The 25,449-nt window shown below is 34.3% G+C and overlaps 6 protein-coding genes across 6 annotated transcripts; 5 read left to right on the top strand and 1 right to left on the bottom strand. All coding sequences in view use genetic code 12, as the record gives it.

Moving 5' to 3' along the window:
* Positions 1-47: 47 nt before the first annotated feature.
* CD36_72980 (glycine hydroxymethyltransferase, putative) lies at positions 48-1,529 on the top strand (the record flags this gene model as incomplete). Its single annotated transcript, XM_002421464.1, has 1 exon — positions 48-1,529. The coding sequence occupies one exon, from the start codon at positions 48-50 to the stop codon at positions 1,527-1,529; it is 1,482 nt and encodes a 493-aa protein (XP_002421509.1).
* A 279-nt stretch (positions 1,530-1,808) lies between these two features.
* On the top strand, positions 1,809-4,961 carry CD36_72970 (RNA polymerase II mediator complex subunit, putative; the record flags this gene model as incomplete). Its single annotated transcript, XM_002421463.1, has 1 exon — positions 1,809-4,961. One exon carries the CDS (start codon positions 1,809-1,811, stop codon positions 4,959-4,961), a length of 3,153 nt encoding a protein of 1,050 aa, XP_002421508.1.
* A 189-nt stretch (positions 4,962-5,150) lies between these two features.
* Positions 5,151-5,822, bottom strand: CD36_72960 (conserved hypothetical protein; the record flags this gene model as incomplete). The annotated part of the gene is made up of 1 exon (XM_002421462.1): positions 5,151-5,822. The coding sequence occupies one exon, from the start codon at positions 5,820-5,822 to the stop codon at positions 5,151-5,153; it is 672 nt and encodes a 223-aa protein (XP_002421507.1).
* A 2,956-nt stretch (positions 5,823-8,778) lies between these two features.
* LIP4 (lipase precursor, putative) lies at positions 8,779-10,161 on the top strand (the record flags this gene model as incomplete). Its single annotated transcript, XM_002421461.1, has 1 exon — positions 8,779-10,161. One exon carries the CDS (start codon positions 8,779-8,781, stop codon positions 10,159-10,161), a length of 1,383 nt encoding a protein of 460 aa, XP_002421506.1.
* A 5,678-nt stretch (positions 10,162-15,839) lies between these two features.
* Positions 15,840-22,181, top strand: CD36_72940 (cell wall protein, putative; the record flags this gene model as incomplete). Its single annotated transcript, XM_002421460.1, has 1 exon — positions 15,840-22,181. The coding sequence occupies one exon, from the start codon at positions 15,840-15,842 to the stop codon at positions 22,179-22,181; it is 6,342 nt and encodes a 2,113-aa protein (XP_002421505.1).
* Positions 22,182-23,625: 1,444 nt separating this feature from the next.
* CD36_72930 (conserved hypothetical protein) lies at positions 23,626-25,323 on the top strand (the record flags this gene model as incomplete). The annotated part of the gene is made up of 1 exon (XM_002421459.1): positions 23,626-25,323. One exon carries the CDS (start codon positions 23,626-23,628, stop codon positions 25,321-25,323), a length of 1,698 nt encoding a protein of 565 aa, XP_002421504.1.
* Positions 25,324-25,449: the final 126 nt, after the last annotated feature.

The following is a 25,449-nucleotide window of genomic DNA, read 5'->3' as shown; positions in this document are numbered from 1 at the left end:
ATTTTTCCATCAAACCCCCCATTCCGAACCAAACTATTCTACACATTATGCTTTCATCAACATTGCGTCGTTCTGTGAGAGCTCCATCCAAGAACTTGCCAGTCTTTGCAAGAAGATCTTATGCCATTTCTCCTTCTGCTCAAGCATTGATTTCAAAATCTGTCCAGGAGGTTGACCCAGAGATGGCTGATATTTTGAATCAAGAAAGAATCAGACAAAAGAACTCAATTACTTTGATCCCATCAGAGAATTTTACCTCTAAAGCAGTTATGGATTTGTTGGGTTCAGAAATGCAAAACAAATATTCTGAAGGATACCCTGGAGAAAGATACTATGGGGGAAATGAAATAATCGATAAGGCTGAAGCATTATGTCAAAAAAGAGCTTTAGAAGCCTTCGGGTTGGATCCATCTCAATGGGGGGTCAATGTTCAACCGTTATCTGGTGCTCCAGCTAATTTGTATGCTTATAGTGCCATTTTGGAAGTCGGTGACAGAATCATGGGATTAGATTTACCTCATGGTGGTCATTTATCTCATGGATATCAAACCAACACTACCAAGATTTCATATATTTCCAAATATTTCCAAACCATGCCATACAGATTGAATGAAGAAACTGGTATAATTGATTACGACACTTTAGAAAAAAATGCTCAATTGTTTAGACCTAAAGTAATTGTTGCTGGTGCGTCAGCTTATTCTCGTGTCATTGACTATAAAAGAATGAGACAAATTGCCGATAAGGTTGGAGCTTACTTATTATCTGATATGGCTCATATCTCAGGATTGGTTTCTGCTGGAGTTACTGATGCACCATTCCCATATTCTGATATTGTCACCACCACCACTCATAAATCATTAAGAGGACCAAGAGGAGCCATGATTTTCTTTAGAAAAGGAATTAGAAAGGTAACCAAAAAGGGAAAAGAAATTCCATACGAATTGGAAAGAAAAATCAATTTCTCAGTTTTCCCAGGACATCAAGGTGGTCCACATAATCACACCATTTCTGCTTTGGCAGTTGCTTTAAAACAATGTACAGAACCAGAATACGTTAAATACCAACAAGAAGTTGTTTCCAATGCTAAACATTTTGCTGATGCATTGGTCTCCAAGGGATTCAAATTGGTTTCTGATGGTACTGACACCCATTTGATATTGGTTGATTTAAGATCAAGAAACATCGATGGTGCTCGAGTTGAAGCTGTTTTGGAAAGAGCGAACATTGCTGCCAACAAAAACACTGTTCCTGGTGATGTATCTGCTCTTTTCCCATCAGGTTTAAGAGTTGGTACCCCAGCTATGACCACTAGAGGATTTGGACCAGAAGAATTTGATAAAGTTGCTGAATTCATTGATCAAGCTGTCAACATTGCCATTGAATTAAAAGCTCAAGAACAAGGTAAAGTACCAAAGGAATTGTTAGCGTCATTTAAACAATTGGCTGATGAAAGTAATAAAGTTAAACAATTAGATAAAGAAGTTGTCAGTTGGGTCAGTAAATACCCTGTCCCTGGTGAATTATAAGCATAGTAGAATAGTATTTAAATAATATAGAAAAAAAAAAAAAAAAACAAGAACTTAAATACTGGAAACTCTGTATAATATGAGTTGTTATGATTTGTTTTGTGAATGTAGATGGGAATGGGAATAGGTGGGTTTATAAATTTGGCTACCAGCACCACCAAGTTCTCAGTTGGAAAAGTAAATGAGTTGAGAACAAAAAAAAAAAAAAAAATGCTCTGTTTCAATTCTCTCTTTTTTTCATGCAACCCACCAAGTCAATCAACACAACCAAGTCATACCATGGCAGCCCAAATTGACAAGCAAACTATTGGTAGATATCTTGAACAAGTTCCAAAAGCGTCTAATTTGATCTCGTGGTCCCGTAACGGATTCATTGCATATATTCCTCCAACTATTACCACAACCACATCCACAACAAACAATAACAATAGTAATCTATTATTAACTTATATTAAGAATTCCGATGGGAAAAATTGGCAATTGGCATCACCAGAACCTATAAATATCAAACTTGAGAATAATTTTTTACCTCAATTGTCTTTGGTTTCCTGGGGGTCGTTAAACACCGATTTAGCTGTTTCTGATATTTATGGGAATTTTTATATATTATTGGCTGGGGTAGGGTTATTAGATCCTAATCATATTCCCTCAACTACCACCAGTGCCACAACTTCAATTACTAAAACTGATGGCACTACTGAACAAAATAAAGATACAAAACAAATTGGCAACGGAACTGGGACTAATGGTCATGCAGATTCCCTGATCAACACACCAAGCTTTGAATTGACATCTTATAATCATATGGAGATGATTTATAGAGATATTATAAATCCAGATATTAATTCAATAGTTAATCCAGGGGCATCAATAGTAGCTTTTAAATGGTTAAATATTGAAAAGCCTCAAATTCTTAATAAAGCGGCAACTCGACTTGTTGAAAATCCTACAACCATTTCATCAAATTCTTCTTCTTCGTCTATTTATGGCTACGGAATCAATCAGTATCAACCATATGGAGTATGTCATCCAATTCCAACAAAGCAAGCGTGTGTGGCACTAAGAAAGAATGGTCAATTTATATTATTTTACCAAGGTGAACATAAAGTGGAATATCATAAAATATCTTGTAATTTAACTGATAATATTTCGATTATTGAAAAGGCAAGTATTGGATTCAATAATTCTAAGCAAATTATAGTTACTGCATGGGATTCGTTAAGTAATGATATCAATGTTTATTCTATTGAAATTAATTGGGGGTTTCTTGTTGAATCAGCCAAGAGACAAAAATTAGATCAGCATTATCATACTCCAAAGGAAGCACAAAAACCACCTCGATTGACTGTAAAGAAATTACACCAAATGAAGCCAAATCAATGTTTCAAGGAAGAATTCGAGGAATCACAATCACCACTGGTAGTATCTGGGACTCAGAAATTAACAGTTGAAGAGCTTTCTTCAATTGACATTATATCAAGTAACCCTGATCCGAAATCAAATTTGAGCATTTTGATCACCTATGGGTCGTCTGTCATTTATCGATATGCATTAGAAAAATCCAATTTGTCTAGTGCTACTAATGGTGGTGAAACATCGAAAAATCCTATATCACAAGCATTCTATAATTTAGGTGTAGAGAAGAAAATCGATTGGAAAGGTGATGAATCGTCGGTCAGATTAGTGTATAAAGACAAATTAACAAGAAGGGGACATATTGAATCGGTCATTAGTGGGTTTTTAGATTTAAGCTTTTCAATTATTTATAAAGATGGTACTGTTGATGTCATAGATACGACTTCTTGGAAAATTGTTAACAACAAGAACAATAGCAACAATGCAACTGGTGATGAGATGGTGATAGACAACAATGATTATCCGCCAAAATTAATATCAAATATTTTCGATCAAGGATTTGAATTTCCGACAATATCTCATAGAAACCGATTAGTGTTGGCGATTTCTCCAACGATGTCTTCAGTTGTCTACACTGAAATTTATGGTGACACTGTCAATTTACAATTGAAACCAATGGAAAGAATTGATCATTTTGGTACTGATCCTCAAGATTTATATTATACCTCGGTGGAAATTGCCCATCGTTATGCATTTGCGTTGTATACAAGTACGTGTTCTGATGATTTATTAGTATTGATCCAATCAGAAATCAGTCGAATTAAAAAAGTGGTCGACGGAGATACCACCACTAAACATAGAATTGGTAAACAATTATGTGATTTGGTGATTATTGAATGTCACAAGGCAATTAATTTCCATTTAGATACCATTACTAAAGAATCACTTGATAAATTACTATCCAACAATGCATCATTACAAAAATTATTATCATTACAATTAATTCTTGGTGAATTTCAACAACTGCCGCATTTGCCCAATAATTATATTGTTTCAGATATTGCTTGGATAGTATTGAATCTTCGAAGTGCCAGTTTGGGAATCATGTTTACTTTATCAAGTATATATCGACAAGTATCGAAGAAAAAACCTAGTGAAGATACATTACAAGATTCAATTACTCGAGGGGAATGTATCATGTCGATAATTGGTAATTTCAAATGGTTAATTGATTTATTGGTGTATTTGAATCAAGAATTATTACAGTTGATCTATGTTAAAAATAAATTTTTGAATAATGGTAATGCTACTACTAGTAAACTCACTTTATCCAATTCAATTGTGTTACCGTTGATTTTAAATAAAGTATCGAGACTTTTTTTAATGTATGCAATTTCTGCTATGGGTAGAACTCATGAAATTTTGAAAAAATTGCATAAAGATTTAACTGATGCTAATAAATTATTTGCACCAATGAAAGAATCATTAAATCGGTATTTTTCCATATCAAATAATTCACCAATAACTGTCAATTTATTTGAAAATTATTTACGTGAGTGTGATGCATTATTGAATAAAGAAGTTCCACAAAAGATATTAGCAGCAAATAAATCCATCAATGGGAATGTCAATGGTAATTCCACCACTACAACCAATAAACCTTACTCAGCATTGAAATTTGAACAAAAATTATTGATAAAAGGAATAGATGAAAGTGACAATAATGATGGCACTACTAAAATCAGTAATACCATTATTGAAGAATTATCGAATATGATACTTGATCGATATTCTATTAGTATTTCTCGAGAAACAAAATTATCTGAATTGATGTTTTATGATACTGATTGGTTGAATATTGGTATTAATAAAAAGGACGTGCCGCCATACACTGTTGATGCATTACGGAAATTGATAATTTCTGACAGTCCTGCAAGTGGTTGTTTACCAAAGGGAGAAAAGTTACGAGTGTGTACTCGATGCCGAGCAGTTTCACTTGTGGGCGATGTCACAGGGTTATGGACTATGGTATTTCAACGTACTTGTATGTGTGGTAATCCCTGGGTAAATGTATAACCAACTAATAATTTGTAACCATATATATGTATATATAATGTCACTTCTTGAGAATTGATGATTAAGTATATGTAAAGAATTAGTTAAAAGCGAGATTTATTAATTAAAGTTATGTATATAGGAATTCTATCAAATTATTAAAGTGAAAATCAAACTAAGCAAAACAATTAAGCCACCACATTATGTATTTTAAAACAAATCAGCAAATTCAGCCATATGAGGGTGAACCAAATCATTATATTTAACAGTACCAGTACTGTTATTACCGCCACTACTACCACCACTACCACTGCCATTACCATTGGCTGTAAAACCATGACTTGCAGTTGTAGAACTACTACTGGTAGTATTTTGTATGCCACAAGTTAAATAATTCATCATTATTCTATCAAATGAGGCATCGTCATTAGCAATCAAACAATGATTATAATCAATAATCAATGGATAACTTTTATTATTACTAATTAAATTGTTATATTCAAAGATTGAATCATGTAAGGCAAAATCTTTAATCAATTTTTTTTTATCTGTATGATATTTATTATGGAAAATTTGTAATAAGATTGATTTATTGTCAGGATGAATATATAAACATTCATCAATTATAAATTTATAATCTGATTCCGATAATTGTTCATTAGTTTTCAAATTGAAGGTTATTTTATTATTAGTTGGGGAATCAGTGGTTGAGTTGAAATTATTCAATTTAGCCACTAAATGGTGTGATACTAACAAGTTTGAATTATGATATACTGTCAATGGTTTCAATGCACTGGTACTTAAAGAAGTAGTAGAATTAGGGGAAATAATTGAAGAAAAAGATGTAGATGGTTTGAATGATTTGATTAAAGATCTCAACATAATGATTGGGGGGGGGTGTATTAAAGAAATTAAAAATTGAAAACTTGGAAAAGAAATTAAGGATTAAAGAAAGAAGGAATAGTTATATGAATTATGAAAGAATTGATTAAAATCAATGGAATGAAATCGAAAAATAAAAAAAAAAATCTCTTTTTGCAATCTTGATAAGGTTTATTTATATATTTAAGATGCGTCGTGCATGTATGTGAAAAATTAGATTTTATATTATGTGCGTGTATTTTTTTTTTTTGGTTTCTTTATCTATTCAAGAATCCTAAAATCTTCCCCTCCCTTGTGGTTCATTTTCTCCTCTTTTCTTTTGTTTAGTACTAAGAATCTCCTCCTCCTTTTTTCTTTCCCTCCCCTCCCTTTTAAATATTTTCACTGGCCTCTATTTTTTTTGACTTCGTTTTGTTATTTTTTTGCTTCCTTCGAGCCAATTAGTCGGAAAAGAGAGGGGAATTTAGAGATGAGCTGGAGGGAGAAGTGTCGTCCCTCCCCCCCCTCCAAGCATTGCGACTACTCCTTCTTTATTGCACCCATTGAACATAGCCACACTGTTAAACTGTACACTCATTTAAATTGAAACTGTTGAGCAACCAACATTCTACTACGCCTCCCCTCCTTTCTCTCCCCCCCCTTTTTTTTTTACCTCTCTTTTAAAACGGCTACGGTTACACTTGAATTAATAACAGGATTAGTGTTAAGATGGTGTGGCAAAAAAAATGGCCAATGTGTCAAAACAAAAATAAAAATCGCCAGAACGATGGATGAATGGAAAAGGGGAAACTGTAGACAATCTGCAAGAAAATATTGTGCTGAATTGGGATGACTGTCGTATAGAAGAGTATTGAAACAATCATGAAACTCTATCCCTTTGTAGGCTTAAAGTCAAAAAAGGGGGGAGGAGATAACTGGAGGAATGAGGATAAAGAATACTACCTCCAGTCAGTCTGTCCTACAAACATAAAAAAAAAGGGGAGGGAGGGAGAGAGCATCAATTTTCTAAGCAAAAAGGAATGCGTCAAACAAAAAGTAAAGAGAGGGGAAATCGAATGGATTGAAACTTTGCAACCAAAAGAAAAAAAATAAAAAAAACTTTGAACAAATTTAGTAATTTTTCACGTCCTCTCTATTTTTAACCCATCGTTCCGGTTTGTTGTTCTTTTCGTTAATTCTGGTTGTTGCAATTGAAAAATTATTATTGCTAACATTACTTTCTCTTCAACTATTGCACTTATTAATTGTTATAAACAAAGTAAACAAGTTATACACCATTCCATTCCATTTTGCTAATTGCTATTGTTGCTATTGTTTTACTCTACATCCTCGCATTCCCCCTTCTCCTATTCCATTCTTGCCTTCGAGAACTGTTTTTATATTGCATCCACAACAATTACGCCATCTGCAGGAAATGCCCAATTTTTTTTTTTTTTTTTGTTTTTTTGGTCCTTTAGATGAAAGTGTTAATTTTCAATTACAATGGTTTGTTAGAATTCTTTCCGTACTGTGTTGGTATCAATGGATTAAACTCACCTACTTTGTCTACACTTGTTCGCTCTAGCTGGAACTATCAAAATAATTGCTTTCCAGTAATTTAAGATTGATTGAAACTATTTTACTACAACTTTTTGGGCACCATTATGGCATTACAGCTTTTTTGTAACACTTTTATTATGGACAATTAGAAAGTAATTTACAACACTATACTCATTGTCAAACTCCTTTTTCTTGTTTCAGAATATCAATACCAGATCAAGCAGGTCATGACAAGGCATTTTTGTAATTATAATCAACTGTTGGTTCCGAGAACTTAGTGGCGTGAGAACTGTGCATTGATGCAAAAAGGAAAACAATTGCAAGAACAGTCAACAGATTATTCTATTTTCAAACAAATCATATATCCCTATTCATTGTTTTAGTTGATATTCTCCAATTTTTCGGGATAAATTTAAACTCCTGAATTGTCAATAATAAGACAAATTGGGAAGTTCAAATGCATCATGTGCAATCACTGGGATGTCGTTGTAGTGTATGTCCATGTCAATATCCAAGCTATTGTGTTAAAGTATCTGGCAAAGAAATATGGATAGTGTTCAAAGGCGTCTACAATGGTCTATGAAAATAGCATTTACTTTGATTTGACTGGGGTGTGGGTTTTGGAAAAGCCAGTTGGAACGATATAGCCAATGTTAACGCCAAATAATGTCCAAGAAAAACAGGAACAATAGCAATTTGATACTTGGAAAAATACACCATTGTTATTGATTTTGGGAGCAGCCTTTTGCAAGTGGAGGAAGTGGAAAACCTCTTCCACTGATAGAGAATAAGCGCAAAAGATATTCATCAGGTACATCGGATTATTTCTTGAATGCTAATATAAAGTAATGGTATCCATTCAGTTTGATTCAACTTCAAACAATAGTTTCTGGAGAATAACAAAATCTATATCAGCTAATTTTAAATGATCGTTTAAAAGAATTCCATCTAATTTTAGTCTGATCAAAGTGTTGCTCCATTTCTTTGTTCTAGAAATAACAATTATAATTGTATGAAATACCAACAATAACAATGGAATTTACATCAATTCTATTTTTTTTTTTTTTTTTTTTTGCAATATGAACATTGGCTTTTTTTAATTTAAAAGAACATATTTTATTTATCATCCCCCTTCCTCCACGTACTAGCTAGTATTCATTTTCATTTGTAAATTGTAACAGGTTAATACCATCACACATTTATATAGTAATAATAGGATTGAAGAATTATCGTAAGATTTTGATTTCAAATGGGGGATAATGGGATGTTGTTGTTGTAACACTTCAAACTGTATTCTCTAATTCTTGAAGTTTTCTATCAAATACTTATCTTTACCAACTTCAAAAACTATAAATACACTGTAAGTTTCTTCCAAAATCACTTTACTGTATTCATTTCTACCCACATCAATATGAAAATGTTGTTTTTGTTATTCTTGTTAGCTGCTCCGATCTATGCTGGTCTTATTTTTCCAACCAAACCATCAAAAGATTCCTTCTATAATGCTCCAGCAGGTTTTGAAAAAGCTGCTGTCGGTGATATTTTACAATCTAGAACAATGCCAAAATCATTTACAAGCAAATTTGCTCACCTCAAAATCCAAAATTCGTGGCAACTCTTAGTTAGATCTGAAGATTCATTCGGTAATCCAAATGTCATTGTCACTACTGTTATGGAACCATTCAATGCTGACCCTTCGAAGCTTGCTTCGTATCAGGTATATGAAGATTCCGCTAAACTTGATTGTGCTCCTTCCTATGCTTTCCAAACTGGCTCAGCCGTGAGCACTGTAGCCACCAAAGCTGAAACACTCTTGTTGGCACCATTGTTGGAACAAGGCTACTATGTTGTGTCTCCAGATTATGAAGGTCCCAAACTGGCATTCACTGTTGGTAAAAAATCTGGTCAAGCTGTTTTAAACTCTATTCGTGCAACTTTGAAATCTGGTAAAATCACCAATATTAAAGAAGATGCTAAAGTTGTTATGTGGGGATACTCTGGTGGTTCATTGGCTTCAGGTTGGGCAGCTGCTTTGCAACCAAACTATGCACCTGAATTGAGCGGAAACTTGTTGGGTGCTGCATTGGGTGGATTTGTTACCAACATCACCGCTACAGCAGAAGCAACTGATGGTACTGCAAAAGCAGGAATTGTAGCAAATGCCTTGGGTGGTATTGCAAATGAATATCCAGAATTCAAACAAATCTTACAAAGTGATACTGACAAACAGTCTGTGTTTGATCAATTTGACAGTCATTGCTTGGCTGATGGTGTGATTGCCTATGTTGGTACTCACTTTTTGTCCGGTTCTAACAGAATCTTCAAATCTGGTTGGGATATTTTAAAAAACCCAACAGTGGCCAAAATCGTCGAAAATAATGGGTTGGTTTACCAAAAACAATTAGTACCAAAAATCCCTATATTTATTTATCATGGTACAATTGATAAAATTGTCCCTATCGTCAATGTTCAAAAAACTTATCAAAATTGGTGTGATGCTGGTATTTCTTCTTTGGAATTTGCTGAAGATGGTAGTAATGGCCACGTCACTGAAACTGTTGTTGGGGCCCCCGCTGCTTTGACTTGGATTATTAACAGATTTAACGGTAAACAAACTGTTTCTGGTTGTCAACACACCAAAAGATCAAACAACTTTGAATACCCAAATATTTCTTCTTCAATGATTGACTATTTCAAAGCAGCATTGGATATCATAAAGCTGCATGGTCTTGGTTCTGATGATCAAAAAGATAATATTATGGTTGATGATCTTAAAAAGATTTTATTGGGAGGCAATTAAGCGGTTGATACTGTTACTATTGTTGTTGCTTTTCTTTGTGTTTTCTTTTTTTTGTTCCTTGATTTTAATACGCAGCAACATTCGAAATATGATTCCAAGTTTTTATCTAGTAAATACATCATTTTTATGGTTAGTATTTCTGCAAATTATATAAACTACTTATGGCTTTATGATTATTGCATTGAATGTAGTTTTAAATTTTTTGGTAGAATAAAAGTTACACTTGAATATGGCGTTATATTTAGGTGTTAAGAAAAATGTTGGGTATAATTGTTGTGTTGAGGATTTATCGGAAAAATATGAAGAGGGGAAAAGAGAACAAGGACTTTGAATACAAATAATGTTCAATTGTAAAGTATTGAGTCAAAAGAGAGATGGAAATTTTTGGCTTCTTTCTTGTCAGTTGTCCTTCAATTTCTTATCTATGGAATAGCATATTTCCGATGAGCAATAATTTTTCCGTTATCTATCGATGGTTCTTTCACTACAAGTAAATTTAATCCGAATCAGAATACATGTGTAATCTTACATATCCATATCGTATTATTGATATCTTTGCTTCTACGTTTATTAACATTGTCATGAAATTAAGCTGTTAATTTTTCCAAATCTTTAATCCTTCCAAGTTTGATACTGTTGCACGAGACACAGTTAGAACTAATATTTGCAATCCATTCTTCTCTAACTATCTGAAAAATATATGTATCGACCCCAAGTAACGGGTTTTGCAATTTAATTTTGTGGAAATCTTGTTCGTTCAAATTCCAATTACATTTGAAATTGAGTTTATACGAGTGCCCCTTCTTTTTTTTTTTTTTTTGTTCAAAATCACTTCCAATTTTTTCAAAAAAGTATACAACCTAGCCATTACAAGTAATGAAAATTATCAATTTTCTCTAAACAAACCTAAATAACAGTTCCAAATAAGCAGTATTACAACTTTCTAATTTTAATGCGACACTAGTCACAGAATAAATTATTTGTGGAAGAATAGAAATCCAGTAATCTACAGTACAATATCAAGGTTAGAATTTGTTAAACTACTGTTGCTGCCACTTCTAGTTAAGCAAGTGACTACAAATTTTGAAGAGTGTCTTTCATTAAAATAAAAATGTTGTTCAAAATCAAATCTGTATAGGTTTAGTTGGTTTCTATTTGTTTAGAACCACAGCCATGGTATAATTTAAACGAATGAAGTTTTGAAAAAGACTGCATTTTGCTATATTCCTTTTAACACCCTAAACATTAAGACTAATTTATTAAGATAGTTCTGTTTTTGTTGATACTCAATTAATGTTTTGCAGGGCATCATATATTTTGTAATTTAGTTCAGTCCTTCAGTTATTTGATTCTTTTACGCAATATGGAAATAATCACCAATGCTACCAATACCTCACATTGAAATTTTTATAAGAAATAGGACAACTACAAACCTCTGGTTTTGAACAAGGGATACATGACCCCATTTTAAACGAACAATCCGATATCTAACCATATTTCTCCACGATTACTAATCAACTTAATAATTAATTGTTTTTTTTTTTTTTTTTTGATTTTGTTACTACTATTTTTCTCACCTGTTCCTTTCTTCGTGCATTACATGGCTCTGTCCTGGATGTATAATTCATTCATCAAGAAGAATATTGTTACCTGTAGCATTATTGTAACGGATTGCTAGATTAACAATTGCACATTCTAAAAAGAAAAGGAAATAATATTATCAGGACTATACAAAGATTCACAACCAAAGAGTACAAAATAGGAAAAAAGATGGTATTTGTTGTTTAAATTTATATGATAACTATTTCAATCGATTTATTTGCTATTGCTTTTGAAATTCTATAGGGTTAGTTAATTAAAGTGACCAAAGGAAAAACGTTCACAAAATTAGATTTTTCTGTCGTATATAACAACTGTTCTGGAATTTACGAAAGGCTGCAAGAGAAACACAAAGACTATTGTAAATAGTAAAATGCTCTCAAGAGTTATAAAGACCAGACAACCCTAAATCAATTAGTTAAAACAAAGATACCCCATCAAACAAAAACCCCTATTTATCCAACTATTTTAGACAGATTAATGGCTTGTCAATTCTGTTGAACTCATTAATATTCTTAACTTGTTGAGGGTTAGAAGTAAAGATGACACAAAAGATGTTGGCTATATCAATCGACTAATTAAGATTACGAAACCAAAAAATAAAAAAAAAAGAAGCCTAACTATTACCATTTATAAATTAAACAGTTTACCTATACGAAAGATAAAAATTGAATTGGTGGAAGGCGATGTATAATGTATGGAAATATGTCAATAAATATTGTTTACTACCTTTGATTCTTGTTCTAAATAGTAGTAGCAAATTTCATTAAATTTCATTCAGCAATTTCACTTAAAATATTCGCCTAAAGACATCTTTGCTCGTGAGTTTTAGGGAGAAGGTTAGCCCAATCCAGTAACAATTAATTGTCTCAAATATTATTTACCAGGGCTACTAACAAACTTACTTATATTTTTCATTTTTCAATCTGTTAATTATTCTGAATGCGCTTCCCTAATGAAATTGGCTACAATTCTTCCACTAACAAAAAGCAATCATAGCTACAATAATTACGATGTATATTAAACTTTGAGCACATAAAGAAATGCAACCATCAACAAAAATGAACCAAAACTTTTGCGTTTGGGCTGATTTATGAATCATCACCATCGCTTGAAATACTAAACAATCCCCCATTAAGCAATGTCGCATTAAAAACGAAAAAATAAAAATGCAACAAAAATAAACGCAATCACCTCACCGTGGCTCCGGCGGAATATTCAAAAACGACGTTTAAAATATTAAAAGCAATAAATTACTAATAAGGCATTTTTGAGATTTTATATACTCTTCTTAGATGTCTCATAAATTTGGGGTTGTATCCTTTTTCAAGGTAAAATTGAATAAACATAAACTTAGCATCTACATTTTTCACAGTCCAATAACCGAATCAATATAAAAACCAAAAGCCATACTTAATTATAAACCAAATAAATGATTCCCAAAAACCATTAATTACTGTATTCGGGAATTTTTTCAATGGCCTTACTATTCTTGAAAACTTACGATATTTTTTTTTTTTTTTTTTCAACTTTTCAACAATCATTAATTAATTAGACCACCATACATATACTGATTCTCAAAATAATTGGGGGAAGTGAAATTTCAAACCTTCAAATTACACTCAAAACCAAATCCGAGAAACTAAAAATAACGAAAATTACTAAAACAAGGAAAACGAAATAGAAAAAACCTTGAAATACTGACTAAGGGTTTGATGTTGGTTGGTGAAATAGTTATGCTGAAAGTAGCTACCACCAATCCTAGCACTTGGTAGTGTTTATTGGCAATACGTATGGCACAAATTAATGCTTCAATAATTTTGATTAGTAGACTGGCAATAGTAACTGTCTCAATATGACTTTTTATAACGTCAGCAGCATGACTGATTAACATGATCTGCATTATTACCTTTATAGCGACGACCTGTTGAAATTCAAGCTAACTAAATTATTTTCTATTAACAAATATTTTAATCTGTTTAGCAATCCACAATAGTGCAATGTTTAGTAATGGTGTTCTTACCAATTACAAAGTCATACAACTTTCGAGAACTGAATAGAAATTAGGATGAGCATTCAAGATTTGCTTTTCAAAATGGCGATTTTTAATGCAAGATCCCTCCTCCACGCACATCAAAATCATACTAAATTTTATCATAAAATGTATTATTGTTGCCTCATTTTCTGTTTAATGTATTCATGCGCCTTGTTTGTGGCTTATTTACGCAATTGCCGGGCGATCATCGTTGTTGCATTTATCATCAATAGTAAATCTTTCACTTCATTTTGTACTGACACAAAATAAAGAATAAAAGAAAGCATACAGTATGATGCAAAGAACTAAAAGTGTTGTGGGTTTAAGACAAGTGGAAGTAATGTGTATGATAATGGTGGTGACAATTCTATCCACACACTAACGAAAGTTGGACTAAAAAAGAAAAAGAACCATTTGGGCTGTATATTGTAGGCAAGGAAAAATGTCACAAACTAAAAGTACTTTTTCAAAGGAAAATATAGACTATCAAAAAAGTATTAAAGTAATTCAAGTTAGCTTTCCATACTGTTGACGCTTTCCTTCTGCAGCTTGTCGCCTAAAAGATACTTCTTTCAAAGTGCCTTTCTATTTGTTTAACAATTATTATTCACGTAAATATACAAACTAAGGTTTCAGAATAAACTTTTGTCATTGCACCCAAGTTTCAACGGAAACGGATCAAATGTTAATTCAAATCTGAGTCCACAACTACTACCACCTTCAATCATTAAAAACACGTAACTCTTATTTCACAAATTGCAACAACAAACAAACAAACAAAAAATAGAAAAAGCTAATCCAAAAAGAAAAGCATGTTGTAGAAGTATAAAAATTTCATGTACACCCAAATTGTTGATAATGATGATAATTTAGTAGTACTAGTTTATTTTTTATTTTGGTTTTGTGTAATTTCCCTTCTATTCCCTGTAAAATATGTTTCCAATGCTAAATGTTTGAAAAAAAAAAAAAAAATAAAATACTATCAAATATGTTTGGTCAATTATTCAGTTTCATAACCCATCTATTCACCTCCCTGTTCATCATTGTTTACACAAACTAATGTATCTTATTGTTACTGACTACGGTAGTTTCTTTCCTCTAGAAGTGAAAAAGTTAGGATCAACAAGAAAACTTTTCCGGTAAATGGAATTCACTTATTTATAGTAGAAATCATTCTAAAACCCATTCATTTGTCAGGTCTCTTTCCCTAGAACTCCAAAACATAATAGACTCCACGGCATTTTTTTTTTTATTTTATTTTTCTAATTTAATGAAAATAATGTATCTCATATATTCTCCATTTGAACAACAAAAGCAATAAACCAATAATATGTAAAACATAAAGCCATCATTTTAACGAATGTAGTTATTTCTCTTCGATATTTCGATTGCTTTATCAAATAGCCCCTTAATGGATTGATAGACTTCTTTCAGATGCATTGTAAGTTTGTATTGATTATTATTTTCAAAATTTCGTTTATGTATAAATCCAATACACAAACTTAGATATTACAACAGATACTTGGGTTTTAAGTTTAAGATACTGGATGCCATAATTCCGAAAAGAAATTAAAAATAAAAAATAAAATATATTCATCGGTATCAAGGGTTATAGAAGCCAACTCTAAATATTTGGGCTAAATTTAGGTATATTGAGTAAAATATTCAACAGAACATTCCTCAACTTTAAACTAAAACCACAATCCCAAATATCTTAAATTTTATTTTTCAACAACATTATGGAAATTTCAAATATTCTTTCAATGTTGCCTCTTCGTAATGTCCAAATTTCCTTCTAAAATTCAAAAAAAGAAAAAAGGAACTTAATTTTCACTTGCCATTTTTGCAATCAGCAATTTCCCTTTTAGATGAAACGCATGGAACTAAAGCAGAATATGTTTGGGGCTATTACAAAACAACAAATATCACTAAAGCTTATTTTGAATATATAAATATAGCCTAGTAATGCTCTTTCAAAACATTCAGTAAAAATTCCCAATTGTAATATCAACATCAATAACAACAGCTGTATCCAAAAACGAAAATGATAATTTTTCGGAAATCTTTCTTCTCCTTTTGGCTTTTGCTTAATTCTGTCTTAGCTCTTGTTATCACTCAAAACAGAGTTGATCGGGGTACAATTGACCTTAGCGTTGGAGATATCACCATCAATTCTGGAGCTTCTTGGTCAATTATCAACAACGCTATCTCAACCTTTATTGGAAGTTTAACTGTTCAACCCAATGCTGGTCTCTACATTACCCTGACTTCACCCCTTTTATCACTTCAAGTTGCGTTAACTTCTTTGCTTAGCACAATTCAAAACAATGGTATTATTGTATTTGATTCCCTGCCTTCCTTAACTTCATCGACATATAATTTAGTTGGTTTGTCCCTTGTCAATACTGGTGAGATGTATTTTTCTGCTTCTGGTATTTTACCTAGTGTTATGGATCTTACTGCTGCATCTTGGTCAAACAGTGGATTGATGGCATTTTATCAAAATCAAAGAAGCACTGGGATTGTCAGTCTTGGGACACCTTTAGGATCCATCACCAATAACGGTCAAATCTGTTTGAATAACGAAGTTTACCAACAAACAACAAGTATCGATGGGTCTGGTTGTTTCACTGCCAATGTCGATTCGACAATATATATCGCCAACGTATTGTTGCCAGTTTCCACGTCGCAAAATTTTTATTTGGCAGACAGCCAATCTTCCATCATTGTCCAAGCCATTTCAACTCCCCAAGTATTTAATGTTTATGGGTTTGGTAATAATAACAAAGTTGGGGTTACCCTTCCATTACTCGGAAATATATTGAATCCAGCGTATAGTTATAATCCATTCACAGGTATCTTAAGATTAAGAAACATCTTGGTATATCAAGATTTCAATATTGGTCCCGGCTACAATCCCAACTTATTTCTGATTGTTACTGATGATGGTGCTGGTCTTCCTTCAACATTGTTCGGTTCGGTTTCTTATAGTGGTCCTGTTCCAGCACGAGCTTTACCCGCATCTTGTAAGATTGCTTGTAAACCTGTGCCTACGGCGCCAGGAACAAAACCAACCGAGTACACGACCACCATAACAACAACAAATTCCGCTGGTAAACTGTTAACAGAAACTGGTGTGGTTGATATTCTGACTGATAGTAACGGATCATGGTTTTCAAGCACTACTATTTTTCCAACTTCATCGTCAAGTAGTAGTAGCAGTACCAAAAGCAGCAGTACTGTATCATCAACCACTCCATCATCCTCAAGTACCAAACCTTCATCAAGCAGCCAACCATCCTCCACTCCACCACCATCTTCAAGTAGTAGATCATCATCAACTATTCCAAGTTCCAATGGCCAATCTTCTTCCACTACTCGAAGCTCAAGCAGTCAACTTTCCTCAACTGTACCAAGTAACAGTAATCAGTCTTCTTTAACTGTCCCATCTTCCAGTACTGGATCTTCGTCTTCCCAATCAACTAGTAGTCAGTCTTCATCTACTAGTCCAAGTTCTAGTAATCAGACTTCGTCTAGCTCAAGTAAGCAGTCTTCATCTGCAGCTCCATCATCTTCGATTGGTCCATCTTCCAGTACTCGGTCTTCGTCTTCCCAGTCGGCAAGCGCCCAATTTTCGTCCACTACTCCAAGTTCTAGTAACCAAACTTCATCTACGGTTCCATCTTCAAGTAGCCAGTCTTCGTCTACTGTCCCTAGTTCTAGTAGTCAATTTTCTTCAACTATTACAAATTCAAATACTCAGTCTTCGTCAAGTTTTCCACCTTCAGATAGCCAGTCTTCATCTACTGTTCCAAGCACCAATAATCAATCATCATCAACTATTCCAAGTTCAGGTGCACAGACTTCATCTACATTTGCAAGTTCTAGCGGCCAATCTTTTACAAGTGTTCCGACTTCAATTAATGACTCATTGTCCAGTGTTGAAAGTTCCAGTAGCGATTTCTCCTCATCAAATTCACCTCCAAGTAGTCAATCATCATCTACTACTTCTGCGGCTACTAGCTCAAGTAGCTCGGCATCATCATTTGCTACGAGCTCAAGTGAACAACAGTCCTCAACTTATCAGTTAACAAGTAGTCAAGAGTCTTCGGTCTCTCAGAATCCAACTAGCAGTCTGACATCTTTGGCTGATTTATCATCCAGTAGTCAAGATTCTTCATTTGTACCACCAACAAGTAATGATGATTCCTTAACTGTTTCAACTGCATCATTATCGCTCAGTAGTTCAGACACTTCCTCATATGTTCCCTCCATTAGTATTACATCGTCTACTGACAATTCTGTATCTACTATTGAATCATCATCAACAACAACCGATTCAACAATTTCTAGTACCACATCTGATATCACTAGTGAATTCACTACCACCTGGGAAGTCACCAACAGTGATGGATCAGTTTCCACTGAATCTGGTATTGTCAGCGAATCTGGAACTTCATTCACCACTATTACTACTTTCCCACCTCCAACCTCATCCAGTGCTGCTGCAGATGCTACTACTGCATTCACTACCACCTGGGAAGTCACCAACAGTGATGGATCAGTTTCCACTGAATCTGGTATTGTCAGCGAATCTGGAACTTCATTCACCACTATTACTACGTTCCCGCCTCCATCTACCTCATCTGATATCACTACTGAATTCACTACCACCTGGGAAGTCACCAACAGTGATGGATCAGTTTCCACTGAATCTGGTATTGTCAGCGAATCTGGAACTTCGTTCACCACTATTACTACGTTCCCACCTCCAACCTCATCTAGTGTTGCTGCAGATGCTACTAGTGAATTCACTACCACCTGGGAAGTCACCAACAGTGATGGATCAGTTTCCACTGAATCTGGTATTGTCAGCGAATCTGGAACTTCATTCACCACTATTACTACGTTCCCGCCTCCTTCTACCTCATCTGATATCACTACTGAATTCACTACCACCTGGGAAGTCACCAACAGTGATGGATCAGTTTCCACTGAATCTGGTATTGTCAGCGAATCTGGAACTTCATTCACCACTATTACTACGTTCCCACCTCCATCTACCTCATCTGATATCACTACTGAATTCACTACCACCTGGGAAGTCATCAACAGTGATGGATCAGTTTCCACTGAATCTGGTATTGTCAGCGAATCCGGAACTTCATTCACTACTATTACTACGTTCCCGCCTCCATCTACCTCATCTGATATCACTACTGAATTCACTACCACCTGGGAAGTCACCAACAGTGATGGATCAGTTTCCACTGAATCTGGTATTGTCAGCGAATCTGGAACTTCATTCACCACTCTTACTACGTTCCCGCCTCCTTCTACCTCATCTGATATCACTACTGAATTCACTACCACCTGGGAAGTCACCAACAGTGATGGATCAGTTTCCACTGAATCTGGTATTGTCAGCGAATCTGGAACTTCGTTCACCACTATTACTACGTTCCCACCTCCAACCTCATCTAGTGTTGCTGCAGATGCTACTAGTGAATTCACTACCACCTGGGAAGTCACCAACAGTGATGGATCAGTTTCCACTGAATCTGGTATTGTCAGCGAATCTGGAACTTCATTCACCACTATTACTACGTTCCCGCCTCCATCTACCTCATCTGATATCACTACTGAATTCACTACCACCTGGGAAGTCACCAACAGTGATGGATCAGTTTCCACTGAATCTGGTATTGTCAGCGAATCTGGAACTTCGTTCACCACTATTACTACGTTCCCACCTCCAACCTCATCTAGTGTTGCTGCAGATGCTACTAGTGAATTCACTACCACCTGGGAAGTCACCAACAGTGATGGATCAGTTTCCACTGAATCTGGTATTGTCAGCGAATCTGGAACTTCATTCACCACTCTTACTACGTTCCCGCCTCCAACCTCATCTAGTGTTGCTGCAGATGCTACTAGTGAATTCACTACCACCTGGGAAGTCACCAACAGTGATGGATCAGTTTCCACTGAATCTGGTATTGTCAGCGAATCTGGAACTTCATTCACCACTCTTACTACGTTCCCGCCTCCTTCTACCTCATCTGATATCACTACTGAATTCACTACCACCTGGGAAGTCACCAACAGTGATGGATCAGTTTCCACTGAATCTGGTATTGTCAGTGAATCTGGAACTTCATTCACCACTATTACTACGTTCCCGCCTCCATCTACCTCATCTGATATCACTACTGAATTCACTACCACCTGGGAAGTCATCAACAGTGATGGATCAGTTTCCACTGAATCTGGTATTGTCAGCGAATCCGGAACTTCATTCACTACTATTACTACGTTCCCGCCTCCATCTACCTCATCTGATATCACTACTGAATTCACTACCACCTGGGAAGTCACCAACAGTGATGGATCAGTGTCCACTGAATCTGGTATTGTCAGTGAATCTGGAACTTCATTCACCACTATTACTACGTTCCCGCCTCCATCTACCTCATCTGATATCACTACTGAATTCACTACCACCTGGGAAGTCATCAACAGTGATGGATCAGTTTCCACTGAATCTGGTATTGTCAGCGAATCCGGAACTTCATTCACCACTATTACTACGTTCCCGCCTCCATCTACCTCATCTGATATCACTACTGAATTCACTACCACCTGGGAAGTCACCAACAGTGATGGATCAGTGTCCACTGAATCTGGTATTGTCAGCGAATCTGGAACTTCGTTCACTACTATTACTACTTTTGAACCTCCTATTGTTTGTAAGAGAGACGACATTATGTGCGCACGCCCAACATCATCAGAGAATTGGGACATCTCGTCAATAATGGCAACAAGTGTCACCACCGCCACTCAAACTGAGTTTACGACTACATGGGTTGCCTCAAAATCAGATGGTTCCGTTTCCACTGAATCTGGTATTATTAGTCAATCGGGTACATCTTTGACAACGGTAACAACGTTTTCCCCAAGCTTTTCTTCTGCTGTTACTCAAGCTGGGTTTACGTCAACATGGGTTGCCTCAAACTCAGATGGTTCAGTTGCTACTGAGTCTGGTATCGTTAGTAAATTGGGGACATCATTCACCACGTTAACAACATTTGCTCCAACTTCTTCTGATTCTATTGAAACTGAGTATACTTCAACATGGGGAGTTACGAATTCTGGTGGATCGGTTTCCACGGAGTCTGGTGTTGTTAGCCAGTCTGGTACATCTATGACCACAATAACAACATTTACCCCAACTATTTCATCTGGTGGAGCTGAAACTAAGTATACTTCAACATGGGTGGCCACTAACTCAGATGGATCAGAGTCCACTAAGTTTGGTATTATCAGTCTATCAGGTACATTGTTGACTACATTGGCAACTTCCCCAGAAATATCTGGTACAGTATATCCTGTGACCACTTTATTCACCACAGAATATGTTACCACTTGCCCTAATGGAGAATTGTCCACTGCCACGGGTGTAGTTGTTGTTGGTACTGATTCTAAAGGTATTGAGCAAACTGTTACTTCAGCCATTCCATCCACTGTGTATACTGAGGAAACAGTGACTTCTATAGTTACTCTTTGCATCAAGAATAAGTGTTTTGAGAGTACCACAACTTTAATAAGTTCAGTTCCTCGTCTGATTCAAGGTTCAGCAGCATTTACATCTAAAGATAATGGCCATGCAGTACCCGTTGCTAGTATAGACGCCACTACCAGGGCTGCTTCTGTTTCTAATAGTATTAATGGTTTAGGTTCTACTGGTTCTACTGGTGCTGGTAATACAATCACAATTGCTACCATTGTCACAACTGCTACTGGTACAGTAACTAGTCCTGTTGCTGTTCGAAGCTCCACTCATTATCCAAATGTTGTAAGTTCTATTGCTACAAGTTCCGGTTCGGGTTCTGGTTCCAGTTCTGGTTCTGGTTCTGGTTCAGGCTCGGGTCCTAATATTGTTGGTGTTATTAATCCCAAGGTTTCTTCTGGTGTTTCCAGTAGTCGAGGTGTTGCAGATGTGACTGGTGTTACTAGTACTGTTGTATCTACTGGTATTTCTGGTGCTACTATTGCGGCTACTTCTACCAGACCATCAGGGTCAAATTCTTCTACTACTTCTGGAAAGAATGTACTGCCTCTGGGTGCAAACAATGTTGGTTCTAATCAAACACCAACTATAAATGGAGGCAATAGTAATCCAAGTAAAGTGACTGGTGCTAGTGGTTCTCCTTCATATGTTAGCAACAGTCTTTCGGTTTCATTAGTCTCAAGTCAAACCGGAGCTAGGTCCAGTTCTACAGGAGTAACGATTCCTATTACTACAGAAAATAGTGGATCTAAATTTTCAGTGGGTACATCTGTGTTAATTGCTGCAATTTTAACAATTTTCATTGGATTTATTTAATTTTAAAGTAAATGGTATCAAAGCAACATTTGATTGTTGTTTTATTATTGTCGGTGGGCATTTTTGGGGTAATACTTGATTATTTTGATTACCTTATGGTTTACATTTTTCCCAAATTTTTATTATTATTAGAAGAGACCAAGAGACAATTCTAGTTGTTATCGCTCTCATTCATACATATACCTATACCCTTTTTTGTTTAACAAATTGTATTATTTTTTGGGGGGGGTTTATGTTTTTATCCTTTCTTGACGTTTATTTTTTTTTTCGAACTAGTGTTAGTACTTTTGTTTTTTCTATGTTTTCGGTGAAGAATTATAAATTTTTCTGTTTTTATTGTTATTAAATAGTATGTGTTAATATAAATTGTTTTAAATTATTTAAGTAGTAGTACGTTTTTTGAGTTTATTTCAAATAAGGTGTATTCAAGTCAACAATAAAGAAAGAAGAGTGAATGAATGTTTAGATCAAAATTAATGCGAAATCAGCCTAAATAAATTCAATCAAGTTTGAAGGAGAATTCTTGTTTTTTTTTTTTCTTGGGTTGTGTGTCAGTTGGTAGCAACTAAACTCTCCTCCTTCTTCTCTACTACTACTTATTACCCCAGAAAAATAAGAAAAAAAAATTAGTGTCTCATTTACCGAATACGGAACATTAATAATCTTCTGATCATTTCTGCATATAAAAAAGCACAGCCAATATCGATAGCAACAACAACAACAAATACTGTGTTAACAACCAACAATAGTTTTGCTTAACTAACAATCCACTCATTTGAACTATTGTTATAATTTTTAGATAGTATCTGACTGGTATATGTGATTTATGATGATAACAAGTTTAGTATTATATTCATTATAAAACTCCTCTAGGTGATTTCATTCCTGTATATAAGATGCTTTTTAAGATCATTGCTTTTTTCTTTTTCTTACATACGTTTGATTGTTATGTTTGTTTAACTAAGAATTTTGTATTAGAAGTTGTTGTGGTCGAGGGTTGATATATATGGTAGTTGGGTGGAGGAGGCCCATTTGGAAACTCCTCCTCTTGAATAAACAAGTTGGGTAGTTCTTACTATTCTCATTATCGTTAGAAAATTCAACCTAGATAAAGTCAATAATGGGAATATCAAGGGTATAAGAAGTTTAATGTAACTTTATTTTCTTTTTTTTTTTTTTTTAGTTGATACGTTAGATGGGTTGTTGTTGTAGATTGTCGAGGAAAACTGATTTCCCTGGCTTTCTTTCTCTCTCTCTCTCTCCACCCCGCCTTGATTATTTTTGGCACTGATTCTTTTTCTCTAATTTTCTTTATCTCTTTCTCTCCCTCCCTTAATCACACTCTCTCCACTTTTTCTTTTTTTTTTGTTTTTTAACAGCAAATTACTTTATAACCTTCTTTTTAATCTCTGATATCTTAAACATCCTTTAATCAAATCAAATCATGACTATAGATATAACTACTACAAAATCAGTTGGTGGTGGTCGTGGATCCACTGCTTTATCATCGTCATCCTCAGGTGAAGATACAATTAAACATGGTAGACTGGATTCCATTGATGAATCAACCCTAAATCAAGAAGGTTGTGCTTTAACTTCAACTATTTCCAACAGTAGTAATAATAGCAACGGCAATAACAATAATCATACATCTTATTACAACAAAAGAAGGAAAAGTAAAGCTTCTGCTGAACACTTCAACACTGTTTATCATCAATATAATAAATGTTTCCAAAATTATTATCATTGCTATCAATATTTAAAACCAAATTGTCAATATGTCACTAATGTTAAACCATCAGTTAATCATTGGCAATTACGTGATTTACTCAAGTTCAACCAATTAAACAATCAAGTGTATTATACTAAAGACGATGCCATTTATAGCTGTGATCTCGACAGTTTTAATGTTAATGAATATATTAAATTCAATTATTATTCTCGTTGTTTTGATCATGTTGATGATTATATTGTCACAGGAGGATTATTAACAACTTCATCGAAAATGTTTTCCTTAAATTTACAAAATTTAACTTATGATATTCCTAATACTATTAATAGCAGTACTAATTACTACAATAATAATAATATTAATAGTTTGTCATCATCTTCTATCAGAAGAATTTCTAAAGGGTTGTTTTCATTTTATAATCCTGAATTAAAACAATTGAATACGGTTAAAGTTGGTGAAATGATCAATAATGATGTGACACTTTATAAATCATCAAACAATCATTTCCAATCGTACATTTGTAATAATGATACTTATCTATATTGTCTTGATATAAATCAATCAGGTTTCAAATGTTTAAATAAGATTAATTGTGAACCAAACACCAGTTTAAATAATGTGGTTAAAAACCCTCAATCAGAAAAGATTTTAACTGCTACTGGTGATTCCAGTCTGATTTTTTTAATTGATCCCACAATGGGGAAAGTGGTTAAGACGATTGATTCGAAACAAGATTCAGGATTTACTTGTGCTTATCATTCTTCAGGGATGATATTTAATACAGTACATCAAAATGGGGTTTCATTAATTTATGATCTTCGAATGATGAAAGATGTTGTACAAATCCATTCAACCAGACCAGGTCATCAATCAGGAGCATTTAGAGCTGCGAAATTTTCTAATGACTTGAATGATTTATTGATAATTTCTGAACATGTCGGTAGAGTTCATATCATTGATTTAAGAAAATTGAATAATGTTGATGATCATCAAGTTATTGTTTTACCAGCAGCATTAAATGAATATATTGATAATGATGAAACTGAAGCTGATAAACAAAGAGAACAACTGGAATTTAATAAACCATTAGTTTATGATTATTTATATGCCAAAAACAACAAACTTTTCAACACATCACAACATTCATCATCATTAATGTTGTCGACATCATCATCGTCTAGTTTTTCTTCAACTACATCAGCAATGGTTAATATTAGTTATTCACCAACTTCACGTTGTGAAGATCTGTATCAACAATCAAGTCGTCATCTTCATGGTGAATTGGAATTACTGGGGATTGAATTTACTGATGATTCCAAAATTTTGATTGGTTGCCAAGATTCAGGAATGTTGGTATGGGATGTTAATACTATAGCCAGAAGAAGTATCGGCAGTTGTGATTTTGTCTAAGTGGGAAGGATCACCAAAGTAAAAAAAAAAAACTCAAAAAAATAACCAAGTAAGTAAGTAAGTAAGTAATGATTTTTTAATTTTAATGCAAAGTATATAATGAATGTTTTCATATTGGAAATGTAT

Source organism: Candida dubliniensis, chromosome 7 (genome assembly GCF_000026945.1).
Source record: "Candida dubliniensis CD36 chromosome 7, complete sequence".
Taxonomy (NCBI): Eukaryota; Fungi; Ascomycota; class Pichiomycetes; order Serinales; family Debaryomycetaceae; genus Candida; species Candida dubliniensis.
Note: the sequence above shows the minus strand (reverse complement) of the source record. Positions and strands in the feature narration are given on the sequence as shown.